The sequence below is a fragment of the Melospiza georgiana genome, chromosome 7 (assembly GCF_028018845.1).
Source record: "Melospiza georgiana isolate bMelGeo1 chromosome 7, bMelGeo1.pri, whole genome shotgun sequence".
Lineage (NCBI taxonomy): Eukaryota > Metazoa > Chordata > Aves > Passeriformes > Passerellidae > Melospiza > Melospiza georgiana.
In genome coordinates, this window is record NC_080436.1 from 31497875 (window position 1) to 31517346 (window position 19472).

Consider the following 19472-nt stretch of genomic DNA (forward strand, 5'->3'; position numbering starts at 1 on the left):
CAAAATCCATCTTATCTTCATACAAACCCAACAGGAGACAATGCTGCCCAGCTGTTGAGAAGAGAAATGCCACTGTTCATCAGGGCATTTGTACCCTGATGAACAGTGGCATTTCATGCAGCAGTGGTACAAGCCCAGCCCAGATCCATTACAGGTCCCTGCATTCACAGGGGACAGCCACTGCTGCAAAACAGAATGTGCTGTCCACATTAAAGGATGATCACATTAGCAGGGGGAATGACAGGGCTCCCGGCACGTAGGTGGCACCTTCCAGCCAAGGGATCTGCTTTGGAAGGAGGCATTATCTCTGCCTTGCAGATAGGAAAACAGAAACACTGAGAGGGCGAGTGATTGTCCCAGTGTCACGTAGAAAACACATGCTAGGACTAAGAATAAAATACTGAACTGTTATTTTAGGCCAGAGTACAGGGTATTATACAAGCAGGGACAGTCCTTAGCCTAAAAAATTACCATCTAAAGAGCAGGAGAGGGAAATAGGATGAATCAGAGGATTGGAGTCTCTACATTAAGACTAGAAAGCCAAGGTACAGATTGGTTAAGGGGCTTTGCCCATAGGTGAAGTCATACCAGACTTGACAAGAAAACAGATATTCCCTTGTTACATTATGCCAGAAGTTTTCTTAGAAGACTTCAGCAATGTGCTGTAAATAAAAATATATAAATAAATATCTTTGATTTAGAATCCTGCTGAGAATTTGGACAATTTGTAGGCAGGACCAAATACTTTAGGGCGCTAACTTGTGCCCATCACTGTCCCCCCCCGGGGTGTCAGACCAATGTCTCCATAAGGACACGTGGGCCAGGAGGCAGCCAGCAGTGCTGCTGGCAGGGTCCCTGGGGCCAGGGTGAGGTCACCACAGAACATGGCAAGGAGGATGCCAGCACCATGGCACCATGGCACTCACAGCAGCCCCTGCAGCAGGGACTGACCACACGCCACCCCGCCGTGGCTGCCAAGGCCAGCAGCCAACCCTCGTGCTCAGAGGGCACAAGAATGACAAAGTCAGTCTCTGCAGCTGCACATCTGAGTGACTACAGCTCCAAATCAGCAACAGCCCATTGCATTCTCAACTCAAACACTGATTGCTGCTTGGAAGGGTTTGTTCCCAAGACAAAGGATAGACAAGAGCTTGGGACCAATCTCAGGGTGAAGGGGACAAACCCCAATCAGCCAGATGGATGGCCTGCCTATTCCCTACAACCTTGGCCTTTGGTGGGCTCTCAGCAATGGCTGGGTTGCTAATCATGGAACACAAACTCTGCTCTGCTCTGTCCCAGGAACTGCTGTGCATCTCCACAGCACCATCTCCACATCTGCCCAAAGGGAATTGTAACACCTCCCCTCCTCACTGCTCGGCCATGAGGACAGCATACAAACGAGCACAAGGCACTCTCCTGCTGCCAAACACATCCAGGGATTTATTTATTTATTTATTTATTTATTATTAATGCTTTTTCCTCCTTGATCATCTCTTTTTTCCCCCCCTTGATCAGTCCACTGACCAGCCATCTTTTCCTGTCATCTCCACCATGGAGCCAGAGCCCTGACAACCATTCCCTGGTCCCCACAGAATCCTGGCATTCCTCAGCTCCTGGAAGAACTTTTCCTCCAAATTCAGACCAGGTCTGAATCCTTGACACCATACTGAAAGCATTACAAATCAAGTTCTTAATTTTCTCCTGGAAGACTATTTTGTGGATATGCTTCTGAACAGCACAGCTAAAAGCCTGTCAGCTGCTCTGGTTTTCTCTAGATAAAGATTCTGTGCAATGTTCAAGCCCTGCTCCTTTCAAACAGTTACACAACAGGCTTAGCTAGAGGTAAGAAAAGTTAGGAAGGCAGAAGTCCATGGAAACGGTCTCAAATATCCTAAATAAATTCTCTATGAAGCACTCTTTGATGACATGCTACTTTGCAATTCAGAGACAAAGCAGAAAACAGAATTCTCTGAATTTTTCTTCCAAAGGGAGCAAACTATTGTCAGAAGGACAGCTGTTAATCTCATGTGCTTCTTGGCCAAGTTTCTAAAACATCTGGCACCACCTTTAAATCTTCCAGCTTGAGTCACCTCTTCCTCATCCAAATTCCTGCCTCAGCAAAGCACTGGGGAAACACCAAAATGGCATTTTCTGGACTGAGCATAGAAAAGCTGAAGATGTGAGTCATCAGCACAGCAATGAGTGCACAGCCTGGGCTGCCTCCCTCCCACAGACCCACACATGTTCAGGAGCAGCCAGGAGATAACTTCCCGGGCCCACATAAAGAGGATCCTGAGGCTGGTGCTTGACCTCCTGCCCAGCAGGGACCAGGGGTCACACCCAGGCCACTGCTCACCACTGGCTGCTCTCAGGGCTCCCAGGAGGTCACCAGAGATTCATGGGTTCCACAACCAAAGGTCAAGGCCACCCCAGAGGGAAGCAACTCAGATATTCTCAGCCACTCAGGCCAAAGCTGTCTCCTCTGTGCTGCAATTATGACTGACACGACCAGTGCAAAGGTGTGGGCAATCTGGTAGTACACATGTATGGACAATGCCAGAGCCACCTCTTCACCACCAGCAGCCTTTTAAACCCTTTACGTTAAGTTTTCCTGAACAAATCAGTCTTTCCTCTGAAAATGCTCTTTTTTCTTTCAAGTTAAGAACATGTATGGCAGGCAGTGCAGACACAGAACTACCACAACACTCACTGCAGATTCCTTCTGCATGTCCTTCCTAGCAGTCAAGGTAGGAAGAAATTGGGATGTTCCTTCCTTCAGACACAGGCCTATCCCTAGGGAAATGGCCAATCCCTTCTGAACTCAAGCAATCCTATCTGCAGATTCTCCATGGAGAAAATGATCCACCTCTCTGTTTCACTGAGATAGCAGGCTGGATTTTCCACACTGGCTATTATCTTAGAGAGCAGCAGATAGTGACAAAGCTTCTGGACAAAGAAGCATGAAAACACAGCCAACCCAGCCAGGAAATTATGGCTGAGACAGTCTGCACGTTGCTGCTATTCCCAGTGTAATCTGGTCCTGGGCATCATCCAGGGGGTGGATGTGGGGACCACCTACACTGTGTGTCAGGCACAGCCACCAGCCCCACCAGCCCTGGTTTATGGCTGCAGATATGATCACTCTGCAAACGCCCAGTGCACTTCTCAGTGAACATAATATAAAATATAAAAGGTGGGTTTTTTCCCTTCACCCAGGAGGTGAAGAATGGAAAATCTTAGATAAGGCTGTAGTTAATTTTTTTAAAGGGCCAACTTCTCCACTGATGTAAGCTGGCACCTTGCCCATAGACTTCAATGGAGTTGTGCCAGTTTACATCATCTGATAACTTAGCCCAAAACTTCTAAATCTATTTGCTGTCATTTTGCAAGTGCCAGATATGGTTTATTTCAGAACTGGTTTCTGTGCAGTGATATTTTCCACTAACGCTGCTTCAAATGACATCTTACTTTCTTCTATCACAAGACAACACACTTCTTTCATTAGACAGGAAACCTTGGGGATTTAGCAGAAAAACATTTTTTGCAGAACAGAAACAGCATTTATCTTAATTTTAAAATGCACTGACGGCTGCATGGCTGCTGCTGGGAGCTGGCTGTGGGCCGGCTGCCCTGAGACTCCCTCCCTGTTGAAAAGCCCTGGCTGGGTGGGCATCCAAGTGTTCACATATCACAGCACAGCAGCAAAATGTGTGCACTGAGAAGCTATTTACAAACATGCTGGTTAATGCACAGCACCTCTATAGGGGCACGTTCACATCTTCCACAGCTATATTTCAGTCTTTTGACTGAAGCCAGCAAATCCCAGTCTTCGTGCCCATGCTCTCCCTTTTAAGCCAGCTCTAGATGTCTGTTTTGGATCTCTTGGCTACTTCCCTATGATTAAATGACAAACTTGGATGAATTAGGCCAGCTGCACTGAACATCCAGCTGAAATGGTTTAAGCAGCTATAGCACAGGTAGCAAACAGACCAGCCTCTGCTTACCAATGCTCAACTATAAAACTGGGGTAACCTCACTTGCACTGCTGGAGTCATAACAATAAAACACAGAGAAAAAGAGAAAACAACCTGACCTGGATCAAAACAGCCCGAGGAGGATGCTCCTAGGAGGCAGCATGATGCTACTGGTCTGCAAAAGGCTGGGATACCATCCTGTGCCCATCAGTTGAAGCACATCCCCAGCTGCTCCTCCTGCCTGTTTGGTCCAGCAAGGGTCTCCCCACAGGTCCTGCTCCCCCTTCCTGACGTGGCTGCCCCTTTTTGCTGTTACAGCTACCAGCCCGCATTTCACATTTCTGTTTCACTGCCATGTCTGGTGGAAATGGGCAACTTACAGCCACTTTGAGTACATCCCAGAGACCAAACTCTGGGATGAATTCAGATAGCCATCTCAGAGACAGAGGAAGAAGCCTATCCTGAAGAGATCAAAATAGTTTCACTTCAAAGAGGAACATTTCATCTCAAAAGGCCCAAACAATTTGTTTCACAATTTCCAAAATATTCTTTTTTAAAAATTCTGTTATCAAAATAGCATCTTAAATTGTAAGCTAGCATATGCTACAAATTAAAAATAGTAAACACAACATTTTATAATTAAAGATAAACAGAACATTGCTGTGGATCAAAGAACTGCTTCAAACTGGCTCAATGTAACCCCTCAAAACTAAACAGCATATTGTTTTGCTGAAACTCTCCCCAAATTTCTGTTGTATCTTAAGGCAAAGGATTTTGCTTCCAGTGCTTTAACCAGGTCCCTGGGAGCAGTGCTAGCCTGTCCCTGTCATTCCTCAGTGCCACTTTTGCTCACCCTCTGCATTGCACTGCCTGCCCTGAAGCAGCAGCACTGGCAGCAGGGCAGTCTTGACTCCCATCCTAGAAATTTCTAATCAGACCATAACCTCTTCCATGCAGAGCACCAAACACAGCCCTGCATTCCACAAGGCTCCTGAACTCCACAGTGCTCCAAACAGCAGTGACAGGAGTGATGATGGTGTTATATGGCACCACTGGCACTGCTACTCTGAAGGAATAATTTAAATCCCGCAAATAACCAAGCAATTAAAAAGAGCACGTGAAAAAGCTGTGCTAACAACCAAAGTAATTACACATTATCCCAAACCGTATTTTCAGAGGATGTTTGACATTACTACTGGTATTACTATTGCTAACTAAACAGAGCAACAGGCTGCCAGGGCTTTAAACAAATTGTATCTATTAGCTTTGGCATTCTTCCTAGCAGCCAAGCATTAGCAGTGACAAAAAATCATTTAATATGGCTAATCATGGTAATTTTCTGCACGGTTTTATTGTACCTGTTCCTTCTTCTATAACCAAGGAACCAGAAAATAACCTGATTTCCTGCACCAGTGACAGAGCTCATGAGAAAGTTTTTTTTTTTGTCTTGGGTACTCACTTAGGCCAATCAAAAATTACAACAAAAAAGAAGGCAGAAGACATCCCCATGGTGCCAATAGGTCAGGAAGGTGAGTGTTCCAGGAGGAAGTCTAGAGAGGCAATAGCCAGCCTGTTAAGGTGGGAGAGAGGATCTCAAAGACAAATTTGAAGTCCTGCACCACGTGCACCTGACAAAGTGACTGCTACCCAACCATTCCTCCACTCCTATCTGTTTCACAAAACTCTTTCATTTGTCTCCTTGTACCACAGCAATTCTGCAACTTCCTGTGAGTTGCTTAGAGCTGAACCTCTGAAAATTCATTCTGTAATCCAAGGATTCATCACTATGGAAACTGCTTATAATCAGTACTTTTTATAGCTTAAAACACCCAGCATCAACAAAAGGTATTGTAACTTCAGCTGATAGCTACTGCATTCCCACTGGGGATTGTCAGCTCTGGAAGGGGGACATGCATCTTCCTGGTAATTTAGGGGAATGAATGATATGAAGGTATCTAATTAAGCTCATTAATTTGAGCTCTGCTGACATACAAGGATGAACCTGTGACACCACACAGTGAGTGGTGGGTCCATCATGGGCAATGGCATCAGCCAGCTCAGCCATTGCTAAGGTAAGCATGGAGAGAAAGTCCTTCCGTGCTCTTCCCACTCTCCCAGTGCTATAGTCACAAGGCTCATCTGATTTGATAAATCACGATCAGTTCCTTTAGATAGGCTTGATACCTTCTGCCCTGACAGCATTGGCCAAGATCATTGGCCTGAGCCTTGTCCTCGGCAGGGAAGAATTTGCAGGATCACATCAACCCAGAGTTCACCAGCAGCTTCTAACCACAGGGACAGAAGAGCACACTTAGAAGAGCACACTCAAGTGAACAAGACAGGAGTGCAAAAAATTTGAGATGCTGGAGGGAAGCCTGAACATTTGAATGGACCACTGGGGTCTGCTACAGCCAAGTGCAGTCCTGCTCAAGGAGCTCTCCTTGCTCCTGCTCATCTCCGAGATGTTCCTGTGCAGAAAAAAAGAGTGAGGATAAAACCGAACTGTACCTGTGGCAGCCGGGAAAAACACTCCAAAAACGGTGAAGAAGGACTCCCCCTGGCTGTAGTCTGGCAGGGTGTTGTTGAACATCAGCTCTGGGGAGTAGCCAACGAAGCCATGCTCTGTGGGGACATGGAGGGTGAGAGGAGAGCCCCAAGAACCACCAGGGCTGCAGGAGCCCCCCAGATGCTCCCAGCACCACCCCCTCTATACCCATGCACCTGCAGGGCTGCCTGCAAGCACCACCTGAAAGGATGAACATCAACTTCTGTGGTGGGGGAGAAGGCAGAAACCAGGGCTGCCACTCCTGCCCCATCTTTCTAAGGTCACACACACAAGTTTTGCTTTCCAAACAAGTTTTACAGAAGACAGGGGAGGGGGGAAAGCGATGGGTGGGGTACCAATGTCATGCACCTGGCTTGCTGGGTATGTAATGGAGGATCCTACTCCCTCACTGCACAAAGCAAGGATGGCTCAAACCCTTCCACAGACCTCAATTTGTTAGAAAGGGTTGAGCCTGACTGCTGGCCTGCAAAGCATTAATTAGAAAAGGTTTCAGATGCTTATGGACAGAAAAGAAATTCACAAAAGCAGGTTAATGAATTAATGTGTGTGACTATTATAATTTCATTTTTAACAGGCAACACTGCTTTTTGATGGAGTATCTCAATCTGTAGAAACTTCTCCTCCCTGTCAGTAATCCAAGTGCTTATGCCAGCTGTGGGTGGAAGGTGAGCAAAGTCAGTTCCTTTTTTTCTCCTGCCACTACAATCTATTTCCACAAGACATGTGACTCCAATAACTTGAATTTTCTCATTAGCAGGCAGGATGTTGTTTATGGCCGCACAGGGTGATGGCCAGAAATTAAAAAAAGGCTCCATCAAAGCTGTCCCATGCCTCAAAGACAACATTAATGATGTTTGGACAATAGATTAAACCAGAACATTAAATCAGACCTCTGAGCACAAGACATATCCATTTAAAGTCTCGGAATATGACTAACCACAGAGCTTTGAAGTTTTCACAGAAAACCCTACAGATAATCAAAAGTTTCCTACTACATCTGCATTCATTGTGTTGCCCAAACATGGATGGAAACACACTGATAGAAGAAGTCTCCTGCTGCTAGGCTTTGTAAAAGCACCAGCTCTCTTTGCTAGGAACAAGTCCCAGATGAGAATTACAGGGAACAAGCTCACTGCAACACACTGACCTCTGGACCTCACAGATGTCTGCAGAAAGTGCAGTTTCTGGAGAAACAGAGGGGGAATTTGTGTAGGCTGTATGTTCCTATAAGTCCAGACCTGTGTGGCTTCAACCAGAATTGATGCTCATGACAGCACAGCCCATGGCCTGCCTGCAGAGCTCCCACCAAACTGCTCAGGGGAAATGTTGGTCCTTGGCCAAGGGATTTTTGTGTGTGCTCCTCAGAGAAATGTTAATTTTTCATTTAAAAAGTGAACAAAATATTCATCTCACCCCACAAAGATCTGCAGACCTTCTCCAACCAGAGCTTTGAAGCAGCAGCATCAAATACATCTATGCCACTTGATAAAAGTTTGCGCAACTGTGAAGTGAACTCTAGCCTCTCATGATGGCTTACTCTCACATATTCCTATAACTCAGGTTTTCCCTAATCACAAATTGTCCTTTTCATACCACTTGCCCAGTTTGTGGAGGCCATCTGAAATCCTGACCCCCTCTGCCAGGCTGCTGTGAGCTCTTCCCAGCTGGGGTTCATCTTCAGAGTGAATCTGCACTTTCCCTTTTCCATCCTCCAGGAAGTTAAGAAAAATGCCAAATAACATCAAACCAAAACCAGACTGTTGCAGAACCTCACCAGGCTCAGCATCCTGCTTTGTGAGCAAACCATCTCCAACTGGGGTCTTGCAATGGTGTTTTGGGCTATAAAACTCAAATGAGGCACTTTGGGTGCCTTCTGTTTCCTTCCTCATACACAAGGCCAAGTGTACAGATGAGTGAACAACCAGGCTACATTTTCTGTGGTACCATTTTGGCCATATTATGGCCACACACTGACCATGAGACCCTGAATCCAATGTCTGACCTGCACCTGTGTGCATCTGACCCCTACCAAACGTAAGAAATTAAATGATGTCCTAGTGCTCCATTAATGTGCATGTTGTTCCCTTTCCTACTTTATTCCCCTAGGTGGAAATCCTCAGTGGAAGAGACAAAAGCCCAAAGCCATGGCAGATGTCACTGGCACCACAGAAAACAACAGCCATGGATTTGTTGAAAGAGCCACAGGATGTGCCTACAACGCTCTCCCACTTCTGCTTCCTCTCCCCACAGCTCTGGCAGGTGAGAGGCCATTCCACATTTCCCCTGTATACAGAAACCAGGAACTTTCTTGACTAATTAAAGAGAAGTTCATCCAAATGTGAGTTGTCATTGCACCCTCTTTCTCACTCAATCACCCTCCTGTGAAGCAAACCTCACATCCCTTTTGATCAGACCAGGATCTGCAGTCACCACCAATTTAGGGGCACACGGGGCTGAGGACAACATGCTGGGAGCATCTCCTGCCTGCCCACGTGCCTGTGACCAGTGCAAGGCATCTGTGACCTTTCAGCTTATTAATATTAATGCCACTAATTGCAGCTGACGGGGCAATTGGGCTGAAAATCATCCAAAACAAAACAGGAACCAGCAACTGAGACGGATCGGTGAAACCAGCAGAGGCCTCGGTCAGTTGTTTGCAGAGTCAATTATCCACATCCCATGGAAAGTGCACTTCAAAAGGACGAGCTTCGGAAGGAGGAGGGAAGGAAATGTGATAGGGTCTATATTTGGCTCTCTGATCTTCAAACGAGGCAAGATCATTTTATACATTTTTTTTCTATAAGGAGATCTTTTTCTCCTTTCTCTTCTTCAAACCAGATTGCTCCCTCCTTGTTCATTACAAAATATTTGTCTGAAAAATTTTGTTCTCAATCAGTTTATGCAACCCCCACAGCCTCTAAATCCTGCCTTTAATGATCCTGCTCTCAGCTGGCTTGCAGAGGGCTGGAGTGGAAGTGCTATAAACAATCTTCCCTGTGTCATGCTAGAAGAAAACAATCCGGTTCCTTCTCTGCACCGTGTCAGCCTTATGGGAAATGCACAATAAAGAGCAGTAACAATTTATTTTCATCATTAGATACTCCATAAGTAGAAAGCAAATAATGCATTTCTCAAGTGGTTGAGCTGATCTAAATAAACAATAGGGGAAAAATTACTCAGAGCAACATCTGAGCTATTCCTGTGATTCTTCACAAATCAAGTCCTTCCAGTTGCTCTTATCAAAAGAATGTAATAAACAGTAAAAACCACCTAACAAGTTTGAAATGGAAGAGCTTTCAGGATGAGCATCCTCCATTCACCTGTGCAGGGGGACCACAGGAGGCTGTACACCAGCCCAATGTAGCCAGAGGAGGAAGATGCTCACAACTCTGATGTCTTTCTATCCATCACAGATGCCTGGGAGGAGGCACCAGCTTTCCTCTGGTTGCCATTGCTGCATCTCCTCTTTTCCCTGGTGGGTTTGGGCTTTTCTTGTATTTTCCCCCACCTCTCACCCTGTGGAACAGCATGAAAGCACGAGGGGTTTTGGCACTCAGGACTCCCCTTAGGAGGGCAGCCCCTCCATGAAGCCCAGGGCTCCAGAATGGGAACTCAGAGAGGTTGGAGAAGGGGCTCAAGGAGAAGCTGTGGTTACACAGGGTCAGGCCATTATGCAACAGCACAGAGCACGGCAGCCCTGCCAAGCTCCAGGCAACCTGGAGCTCATTACAGATTAGTTAAGTCTTGGCCAAATTCAATAAGCCTGTTCACAAGCTTAAGGTTAAGTAAAGCCTGGCACCGAGGCAGGGGCTAAACAGTGCAAAAATGGAAAACCACCTTAAGAAAGAGCTCCCTGAAGACAGTCCCATATTGCACTCTGCTTGTGATTAGAGATTCTAATTACAAAGGTGAATGGTGAAGGCTTGAAATGGTGAGATTTTTTTTTTTTCCAAAATAAGTGAGCCCACACATTCTCTCCTGGAAGGTACTTGCTGAGATTTGCTTTCAGGGGAACAGCTGGAAGTGTTTGTCTTGCAGCACATTTCCCAGGTCTGACCTCAGCATTTTCAGGATCCTGTGTGATGTGTAAGACGTGGAGTGCCAATGAATAATTATATATCCTTGGCATAATTATCTCTGCTCTCTATCTTTTTCCCATTTCTCCTTCCACCACTAAACCCTTCTGGCATGAATTCTGAACTTCAGCTGTTTGCCTTGGATGCCAGTCCAAGCACACACCCAGAACGAGGTCCTGGTGTGGGTGCTGCAGATGTCCAGGCACACCACGTGGAGAAACCAGGAATGGTGCTCACAGCCTGGCCCCACCGTGCCATCCTCATCTGAACACTCAGTAAGATAAATTCCACTCCTCACCAGACACTTCCTTACATTTCCCTCCTCCAAACTCTTAGCCCAGGGCAAGGTACAAGCCCAGAACTTCTGAGCTCCTGACTCCCCCACGGGCAAGTAAAGCCCTGTCAGGCTGGTAACTCTCAGAGGTTGTGGTCTATCAGGTGACTGTTGGGTTTCCTGAACCAAATTCATTCCTACATAGCAATTAATTAATTTGGTTGGGTGTCCTAAACCAAATTAATTCCTGCACAGGCTGGGGTGCTCTACAGCAGGGAAGGAGTGAAATTCTCCCCCCCAAAAGCCCCTGAAATACAAATTCTTCTCCTGCCTGCAGAATAAGCTCTGCCATAGTGTGGTGGTGACCAAACTCCCCCAAACACACATACAGCCCACAGCTTATCACATGAGAGCAGCATATTCACTTGTTAAAGGAAGGTTAGGCATGTTTGGCTTAAATGAAGTAAAATTTGGATGCCAAAGCACCACCAGCAATAGGTTTTTCAGCATCTCAGTGAGCAATTGCATATACACAGGGTTAACCATTCACATAGGAGCTGTGGATGTGCAGAGATGGGTGCAAAGCCATGAATGGTGCCCAATCCCCAAGGACTTTGTCTTTCTGTTCCCTCCACTCCCCCCCTGCAAACACTGAAATTACTTAACAAACAGCACAGGATCATTTGATACAACAGCTCTGAAAGATGCTGTGCTCCAGCACAGCCATGTTCTGGGTGGCTCTGGATTTCCTCAGTGAAGTGCTGGAAGTGCCAGAAAATGACACGGGTCCAGCTGACCACAGCCTCAGCCCTGCAGTGCCACACAGGCCAATGGGCACTGGAAATGGTGGATTGGCATAATCAAAGAGGCATGAAGAGGGCACCATGGTCACAAATAGCACTTGAATCACCTTTCCCAACAGAATGACTAATAAATCAATAAAAGCAGTGCAATCACAAGCCTCCACATCCCTCCATGCACACACACCTGGCTTCCTGTGTTCGGGCTCATTTAACAGCAGCATTAACAATCCCATTCCCAAGCTCTTCCAAGGCTGGCCTGTTCCTGCACCCAAGCCTCCACAACTACCCAGCTCCAGCTCCCAAGGTCCTCACAATATTTTTTCCCAGGCAAGTCCAACACTACCAGTGCTGATCCCAGGCACTGCCCTACAGCTGCCAGCCTGGAACAGGTCAGGTGCAGGCAGAAATGTATGAGAAAAATGTGGAAAGGTTGGGAGGGGAAACAGGCAGAGGGCAGTAATGCTGGAGGGGGAGAGAGGACAGTGTGGTGGTTTTCTCATGCTGCCAGTCCACTGCTCAGCTTGCTGTGGGCTGACACTCAACCTGCAGGATGCACAAAGAGATTTTCACCAGAAAGTCCCAGTTCTCCAAGAGAATGGTGAGGGAACTGATGAGTCATGGAAGCAGAGGGAGTTGGGCAGCAGAGCCGTGCTGACAAGAGCAGAGAATAAACATGACCTTTGCTGAACTTGTACAGGAATACAAAAATGTTTTAACACCTTCCAGGACATCTCCTGCTTCACCTTTGGATTGACAGGTTTTGACTGGAAGACTGGGAAGAAGCAGAAGGGAAAGAGAAGAGCTGCAGGGGAGCAGAGCATGAGGGGATGGGGCAAACTGATGAGATTGATGCCCCTGCCTCCTGTCAGCTACTGCTGGACTCACCACCCAGGGGACCACAAGCACCAAAGCCAGGCTGCCCTTTTCTGCAGCTCCAGTGCAAGCCCTGTGCCATGAGAGTCAGCATGCAGCACTGCACGTGTCCTGCAGCCAGGAGCACACCAGCTCCAGGCTGGACTCGTGGGCAGCAGCACAGCTCCATAGCTGGAGATGGGGCGTGTGCAGCCTAGCCCAGACAGAGAACAGCAAAACAGGATCATTCCCTCTCCATATGTCACAAATGATGTCATGACTTTGCTTCATCTCAGTCCTCAGGACCACTTCCTGCCTGCAGGCAGCTCCCACAGTCTCAGTATTTCTGCTTTAAGGATCTTAAACTGGGCAAGGGGAAAAAATAGAGAGGAATTTTTCTATTGGACGCATGCAGGTCAACGATTACGCAGTGATTAAAATGAAGATATTACACAATTAACATATAGCATGTGGCCACACTGACAGTGCAGAAAGGCTGCAGAGCATCTGCCTGAGCTGCCAGGGCACTGAGAGATGCAGGATGTGGGAGCTCCTCAGCTCCTGCCCTGCCCCAGCCCAGCCCATGTTGCTGTTGGCAGCCCTTAGCAGAAAGTATTGGGAGAGGAGGTAAGAATGCAAAGGGACTCAATTCCCTCTGTAATTTCATCCCTAAATGCCAGTTAAACACATTAATGATCAAAAGGGCTCAGAGTGACCACAGACCCCAAGCCACAGGGAGCAGAAGCAAAAGCAGCACCTCTGCCACTGCTGTGACCCCAGAATGTGTCAGAAAATTGGCACAGCCAGCATTGCCCCACTCCTCACAGCAAGCCAAAAGGCCAAACCAAAGCTGAGCAGCAAGAGGCAGCCCAAGGTGGGGAGAGAAGCTCATTGCTAATTTTCCATTTGTGAACAAATAAGCTCCTGTTTTATCATCAGCACTGGGGAGATTGTTTCATGAATCAGGACAAACACCACACTTACGTTTCAAATTCGTCAGAGCTGCACGTAGCAAAAAATAGACAGGTTTTAGTGGGAAAAAAGTTTGGCAAGAGGGTGGTGAGGAGGAAAGATTAGAGCAAATTTAAAGCAGGGAAGGAGTTCCCTTGCCCAATACTTTCTCTGCACCCACAATAAAGCCAGCAAACCTAAAAAGAGAGAGTATGCACAGTCTGTAATTGCAGGAGCGAAAGCCACAGTTAAAACAATCTAAAAAGGCCAAGCCCTGAGAAAGGCAACTGGAATCCCTTATCTTTTGATGGAAAAGAATGTGCTCCCTGAGATTAATGACGTGTTTACCCGAAAGGAAATCGCCGCCCTTCTGAAGCAGCGAGTGTTTGTTCCTCCCCAGTCCCTGTGTTCTGCTCCAGAGCTGATCTCCCAAACCTCCTGTTTAAAGTCAGCACACAATGCAGCTTCCTGCTGCTGGGGGCTCCGGGGATCCCACCATTAACCCTGCCCCAAAATCACCGTCCATGCACCTGAGCATCCCCACCCACAGCGGCAGGGACAAACTGGGATGTTTCAATGGCATTTAGGGCAGGAGCAGAATGCAGGGCATGAATCACCCCGGGCATACACAGGGCTCAGCCGAGCTGGCAAATGGGCAAACTGGGGATGCTGACAGCGCTGCCGAGGGAAAGCTCTCTGGGCCATCTCTTCTCAAATTGGTCAGGGGTTTGGCAGCTGTCCTGCAGGCCAGCCTGCTGCAGGATGCCTTGGGAAGAGGCTTGGCATCAGCAGTGCAATGCTCTGCTGGGTTAGAGGAGACCTGGGGGGACATGGGGTCCTTGCTCTGAATACCCTCATGTAAGTAAGAAAAACTGCAGCAGAATGGCCAGGGCAGATCTGTTTGGGGAAACCCAGAGAAAAAAGCGTCATCGTCCCTTTGCATATTCATCCTCTTTGGTAACTGCACCCCATCTCCCCGTGGAGCATCCCAGCCATGAGAGCAGAGCACCTCCTCTCCCCGAAGGCAATGGACCTGCAGCTCTGGGTGCTAGCCAGCAGCTAAAAATAGCATAAAAGGCAGAATAAACAAAGGGAGCCGCTTAAATCTGTCTCCAATGTTTGTCTTTAGCTAATGGAGCGGTTTCCATGTGCAGGATGCTGTCACCTCTCTCAGATCAGGAGGCAGCCCATGCTGCCCCCAGGCACACCACATCTCCTGCAGGACTGACAGGGTGGGAGGAAATGCTAATTTCTGCCCAGCTACCCTGTGCCTGCTTTATCTCTGCCTCCGCTTCTGGGGAAAGTGGAAAACCACTAATGTACACAAGAGCACACTGGGAGCCTGCAGAGACAGCTCCTCATCACAAAGGCACTGCTTAAATAAAGGAAAACTTAGGAATGTGCCCGTGGAAGTGGCTAGCAGAGCTCTTTGGCACTTACTCAGTCTCTACAGGTTGGTGGGATGTAATAATTTTTTCCAAAAAAAGCCACAAAATTAAAATTTTCTGCAGTTAGAAACGCTGAAATACTGGTTAGGAAAAAAAAAGTAAGGGATTTTTAACACAGGTGTTTCAACTTTTTAAAATCTTCTTATGTTATGCATTATTTAATGCTAAGCACTAGACTTGCTGTAATATATAAATCCTTCCATTACTATTTGATTTCTTTGATGTGGTATTTTCAGCCTGGCTTGTTCAATGGTATTCAAACCAGCTGGCGAAAATTATTTTATTCATTGCAAAGAGGACAAGAAGTACAGTGTCCCTTGCCCCATCCTTCTTCCAGGAAAGCACTTTTCATCAATGGGGTGCCATTATCAATTACAGAATGGTATTTCTTGGAAGTCGTGCCCAGAGAGCCCAGCTGTGGGAGAACTGCAGAACTTCTCCAGTGAAAAGCCCTGGGCTCCAGAGATCAGAATTTGGGCTGAGTCAAGGCACAACAATTGGAGGAAAATGAGTGGCAGTGCAGTGGTGATGACACACATCCTTTGGAGTGGCCTCCCCTCCATCTCAGGGCTGCTCCATGAATTGTTTGGGACAAAGCCCAACCCATGCTGACCAGATCCCCATCTTTCAAAGGAAAGATGATTCAACTTAATCCACCAGATCCTGCCACGAGCCCCCTGCCATCCTCATGACTACAGCATCCCCTGCTCCCAGCTTCCCATGATAAATTATGGATATATTATCCACATGACAGTGGTACTTCAAAAGAAAACTATTCCTTTTGTTGACTTTTTGATTTTGTGTCTAAAAGGATAGTTTGTTTTTATTTTTGGAAGGTTTTCATTATCCTCTATACTCAACACACACACAGCTACAGCCTTAAGTCTGGCTTCAGAATGCAAATCAAACCAAACAGCATTTGATTCTGGAAAGGTTGAGCAAGACGTTGTCACCTAAAAGGATTTTTCTGTTTACTTGTTTGAAACTATTAATTTAATTCTGTGTAAGTCATAGAATAGATTTTCCCTAAAAAATCAATTTTCAATGGACGCTTTTCCCCCTTTGAACCACTGAAAGAACCACTGAGCCACCATCCAGGTTAGTGAAGGCACAACCAGGATAAAATCCCTTACTTACAGACAAAAAAGGCCAAAAATTGTTAACACAAGCCAGGAGAGAGGATGAACAGCAGATAAGGAGCTATTTCCCACACCAAGTTTTCTCTTTAGTCTAGGAGAGGAATGCAAACTAGAAGTGAAGTGGCTGGAGGAAGAAACTAATATCTAGAAGTTATCTTAATAAATTAAATCCCTAAATAAGGAAAGCTGATTCAGGGCACAGCTGAACTGTGACTGGAATTACACACTGGGGGAATGAAAAAAAAGAAGAGGCAAAATATCCCCATCATTTGAAAACTATTATATGGTGGCACCAGAAAAAAGAGGAAAAAAAAATCAATGCAATTAAATAAAGCTGTCCCATCCAAACACAGCAATGAGAAGAGAGGGAGAAATTGTGGGATGATATATATCCTCCTCAAACCAGCCAGTTTTATTGGTTCTGTAGTTGCTGCTGAAGGAGAGCCTGCACAGGAGGTTTTACAGGAGGGAGGGATGGAGGGAGGGATGGAGGGGGAAAGCCCACATGAAGGCAGAATCTAACAAAGCCAGCCAGGGTATTTCAGGGTTTATTTACAAGTTCTAGGAAGATGAGCTTAGCATTGCTTCACAGGGAAACAGCAAAGCAATTAAAGGTTAAATCAATGTGTGCAAACCCTCCTGTGTGCATCAGGAACTCCATTACCTACTGAGCAAGCTTGAACCTGCAACAACCTGAGCAAGCCCTCTCCTGGCTCCAGGAATGAACCTGGCCAGCCAGTACAGGACAGCACCATTCAGAGGCACATTTTAGGGTCTCATTTAGGGGAGGCCAGGGCTCTGCTCATCCCCAGCAGCTCATGGCACAGGGCTGCTCACTCCCATGGCTCAGCAGCCCTGAGAGGACTGAGCGCCAGAGGCCTGCCAAGCAAGGTGGTTCAATGCAAAAGGAAGGACACCAGATTGTGCCAAGCCCTCCAGAGACCCCAGACAGTGGATTTAGGCTGCAGGAAGAAGGGATAAACCTGGCATAGCTGTGACCAGAGCAGGGTCCCCAAGGATGCAGGGAAGGATCCACCTGTGGAAATTTTTATGAGCGGATTAGATGCACACGGCATCCATCCCCAGTGCAGCCCAGTGGGTGCAGGAGGGCAGGACCCACAGACCCTGATCCCTCCTCCCCTCTTTCCCACCTCCTGGGAGATGCTCAGGAATCCCACCTGGGCAGGGCAGGGCAGGGACACAGCGGTGCCAGCCCCATCCCAGGGTGCAGCAGCTGTGCTGACACCTGAGCATCTGTCAGATATCAATTCTGCTGCTCCCCAACACAGCCCCACTGCTGGATGTCCTCCAGCAGGGAAACACCGTGAAAACCAACTACAGACAGGGCTGCATCTCAGGCTAGCTGCTTTGGGGTTTCTTCTTCTAAATAAACTGCTTTAAATACCTGCTTCAGAGAACCTGGACAGAGCGGTGTAGCTTTCCTCTCACTGTCTAAATAAGGCCTCTAACAATGTTATCACTTTCCAAAACACATCTGTCCCACAGCTCCTAGGCCAGACAATTGGCAGGTAACCAGTTAATAAATGTCTTCGCCAGACTGTTGAATAGGCTGGCCCCGACTCAAGAGTGATGTCAGGGCCATTCAATGCACTATAATTGGAAAAAGCTGGGAAAAGCAATCCCATGTTTTTTAATAAATAAGGAGTGTATTAGCAGCCTCCTGCCTTTATTCACCACGGTGTGTACCTTGTTCAGTAGCAAAGTGGGATTTTATTTTTTTTTTTGCTGCCACTCGTACGGTGATTTCTACTTGGGACTTGGTGCCAGTTTCCAGATGTGTCTCAGGCCAGGAAGTCAGCAATCAGCCTGGATAAAGCCTCTGGGATTTGCTGCAGATCATCTTTTGACACACACATCCTTCCTGCACCCTCTCTTATGATATTGGGGCACACCCCTTGTGCCCAAAAATAAAATAAAACAACCCAGAGCCAAGCAGAAGCCCCTGATTAGGATGCTTTGATCACCTTCATATTCAATCTCTGGGAATATTTTTAATTAATTCAGTCCATCAAAGCCCCAGAGGCAGCATTTGAGGCATCTTTACAACACCAGAGTGTCTATATACATAAATCACCTCAACAATTGCAGGTTCCCTGTCTGCTGGAGCAGCTCCAGGCAAAACTCATCTCCCACAAATCCTCTCCAGTGGTACCCACAGGACAGCATCAGCTCCCCAGCTCGGCCATAGAACATTGGAGGGGGATGAATCCTCCAGAGCACTTGTGAAGATGACAAATGAGTTTTCTGGGCTCAGTGTGAGCAGCTTAGGGAAGCTGAAACCCAAGCGGGTGACGTGAAGGATGTGGTTTGCATGGAAAATAATCCCAAGCAGAAGCACCCTGACAGCAATATGCCTTTCAAACCTCCCTGCATCCCTGAGAAAGGAGCTACCCAGATTTCCCAGCCTGAGGAGAGGGGTTTAGCCCCACAGAGCCAAGCTCCAGGCTCACCCCAGCCCCGTGGTACCATCTCCTGCAGGAGCGGGGAATCCCAGCCCAAGGGGACACAATTACCAAATTACTAACAAGATAATTTATTTCTCACCCCCACCAGGCATTTAAGAGGCTGTTGTTGGGCCTCTGGTGATTCCTTTCATCTCCCCATCAAAGCACAACCAAATTAACAGCAGCCCTGCTCCCAGAGCAGCTCTGCTCTCACAGGGCACCTGGGAGCCACTGCCAAAACAGGAAAGCAGGCGCCTCATTGAAAGGGAGTATTTGGGAGTCACCCTACACAAAAATTAGCAGAGATATGCTAGGAAAATAAAATAGTGGGCATTAACAAATGGCTTATCTTCTTTTTTTTCCGTGACTCTAATGTTCAGGATGTGAAAAGGCCAAAAAAGTTTCACATACTGTTCTGAGAAACTGGTCAGGGAGAGGAGCATCCTCTCCTCTACTTTCACTGCTCCTCCCAAAATAACTCAGGCTGATGTAGAGGTCTGGACCTCCATCATTAAAATACAGACAAGACACACACAAGCCAAAACAACCCTGCATTGCTGCTATGTTGCAGCCAGTGCTGGGGCTGGGTGATGGGCTGAGAAGGGGAGCGCTGGCTGATTTCAATTCACCTGTGTTAGGTTTGCTAAAAACACTCACCTGTGCTAGGGAGAAAGGGAATAGGGATGTGTCCTGTCTGCAGGAGGAGCACAGGGGTCTCTGTTCCTGCAGGAGGGACTGACTGGAAGCTGGGTGGGCAGAGGCAGCTCAAGGAGGCTGGTTCCCACACCGAACAGGAGCCCCTCTCCTCCCTACCCACCCCTGGCAGAGATCCCAGCCTGGGATGTGACCAAGCCCCAGGGGAAGTGCCAGCTGAAGCCAAGGGAGGGTTTAGGATTAACTCCAAAAAATCAGCCAGTCCCACCC

General features: G+C 47.2%; 1 protein-coding gene across 1 annotated transcript in view; it reads right to left on the reverse strand.

The window, feature by feature from the left end:
* Positions 1-19472, reverse strand: part of SLC12A8 (solute carrier family 12 member 8) — a 46279-nt gene that overhangs the window by 17315 nt on the left and 9492 nt on the right. Inside the window, exon 5 of the mRNA XM_058028204.1 lies at positions 6483-6596. Coding sequence (XP_057884187.1) covers positions 6483-6596 — 114 coding nt within the window. The remainder of the gene's footprint in view (positions 1-6482; positions 6597-19472) is intronic.